Below are 1993 nucleotides of genomic sequence, written 5' to 3'. Positions count from 1 at the left end.
AAAAATAGGAATAGGTAAAAAAAAAAAAAAAAAAAAGTACCAGCCAGAACGGAAAAAGAAAACTAGCAAAATTAAGTCACCCCGCGAATGGTAACAATCCTGCCATTTCTGCAACAGTGTTCACGCAAAAGATGAGTCTCTTCGTTTACTTCGGATGAAGAACCTGTCACTTTTCTATCCATAAGAAACGAGTCTTTATGAAGTCCAAGACCGAAAAGTTGTTAAACAAAGGGTATGTGGCCAGCTTTTAAACAGGTCCCAGAATACAGGGTAAATTCCAGGATAAACCACTCATGAAGGAAAAATCTGCGTTATTTCCCCAATTCTTCATGAAGAACAGGCTAATCTCCTGCACAGTTATGATTCCCCATCACAGCTACTAATTAATACGATTTTAGTCAACTCAATAGATGCAGACAAAACCGCTTAGATTAATCTGAAGCTGTGGCCACCGCAGAATAAGGAGCTATGGCTAATTGCCTGTTATTAGAAGAAGAAATCACTCTGTTCTTTCATTCCTTCTCGGGGATATGGACCGGCCACTCTCACCTACACTATCCGGGGAAACCCAAGGAAAGGAGAGCTACGGTTTGGAAAGACGCAAGGGGAACAGCAGGAACTCGCGGCACTGCAGAAAGAACTGCAGAGATAAATAATGACTGGAATAATTAAGCAACTTCGCCTACCACTCCTGAAGAAAATTTATGCCCAGATGCACTCAACACTTCCAGCAGGGAGGAACAACCTGTGATTTCTCCTTTCGTGTCGAAAATCCACACGTCTCAGGGAAAAAAAAAAAAAAAAAAAAAAAAAAAAAAAAAAAAAAAAAAAAAAAAAAAAAAAAAAAAAAAACAAAAAAAAAACCAAGCAAACACATGCCACTTCCTACCAACAGACCAAAAGTGATAATTCCCTTTTCTGAATTTTGTCACACAGAATCAGCGGATATCTTTCTGGAGGCCAAGAATACTTGTTCTCTGTTGAAATGACAAATAATGCTTCAAAAAAACTTTGAAAAATCATGACTGGGAAATATACCTCCGTCCTATTAATGCTGCATTTTCTGCAGCTGCATTCCCTCAAAACATGGGACACTACACGGCAAATTTTGGAAACAGGATTAAAACCCGGCTTTACGGGTTTTAAGCAGCGTTTACATTCAAGAGAGCCACTACGGTGCCGACTGGTGCGTCCTCAGGCACTGGGCTCGAGAGCGACAGTATCGTGATCTTAGGTGGATTGTCATTGACATCCAGCACCTCCACCTCCACCTTGCAGTGCGCCACCAAACCCCCTCCATCCGTCGCCTCCACAGCCAGGCTGAAAGCGCGCGTGTTCTCGAAGTCCAGTGCCTCCTGCAGCGTGATCGTCCCTGTCTGGGCATCTACTGTGAACTTCTGAAGCAGTTTAGCCGGCATTTCCCCGAAGCGATAGGTGATTTGGGCATTGGTGCCGGCATCAGCATCGGAGGCAGAGATGTTCAGCACCGTTGATCCCGGAGGCGTGTCCTCGCGCAGGCTGACGCGGTACCGATCCTGCGCGAACACGGGTGGGTTGTCATTGGCGTCGGTGACGTTGATCCAGAGCTGGGCGGTGCCAGTCCGGGGCGGGTCTCCGCCGTCCAGCGCAGTCAGCAGCAGACGCAAGGTCGGCTCGCTCTCCCGGTCTAATGAGTGGCGCAGCACCAGCTCCGCGGATTTGCTGCCGTCTTGGCTGTCTTTCACCTCCACTATGAAGTACCCATTGGCTTCCAGCTCGTAGCCTTGTAGCGAGTTACTGCCCACGTCCGGATCCTCTGCCATGCCCAAGTAAAACCGGGCCCCGGGAGAAGTAAATTCGCTTATTTCCAGCTGAAATTTGTCTCGCAGAAAGTGCGGTGTGTTGTCATTCACGTCCTGGATCGTCACTTCGATGTGGAAAATGTTCAGCGGGTTGTGCACCAGCGCCTCGAAGCTGACCGAGCAGGTCGCCGACTCGCCGCACATCTCCTCCC

The 1993-nt window shown here is 47.5% G+C and overlaps 1 protein-coding gene across 1 annotated transcript in view; it reads right to left on the bottom strand.

The window, feature by feature from the left end:
* The window catches only part of LOC121346542 (protocadherin gamma-B7-like), a gene marked incomplete at its 3' end in the record, with an annotated part of 10342 nt that overhangs the window by 3672 nt on the left and 4677 nt on the right, over positions 1-1993 (bottom strand). The window contains exons 3-4 of the mRNA XM_041424425.1: positions 1158-1988; positions 588-640 (exon numbers count right to left, since the gene is read on the bottom strand). Coding sequence (XP_041280359.1) covers positions 588-640; positions 1158-1988 — 884 coding nt within the window. The remainder of the gene's footprint in view (positions 1-587; positions 641-1157; positions 1989-1993) is intronic.

Source organism: Onychostruthus taczanowskii, unplaced genomic scaffold (genome assembly GCF_017590055.1).
Source record: "Onychostruthus taczanowskii isolate IOZ18803 unplaced genomic scaffold, ASM1759005v1 scaffold816, whole genome shotgun sequence".
NCBI lineage: Eukaryota > Metazoa > Chordata > Aves > Passeriformes > Passeridae > Onychostruthus > Onychostruthus taczanowskii.
This window is presented reverse-complemented; position numbering and strand designations above follow the sequence as displayed.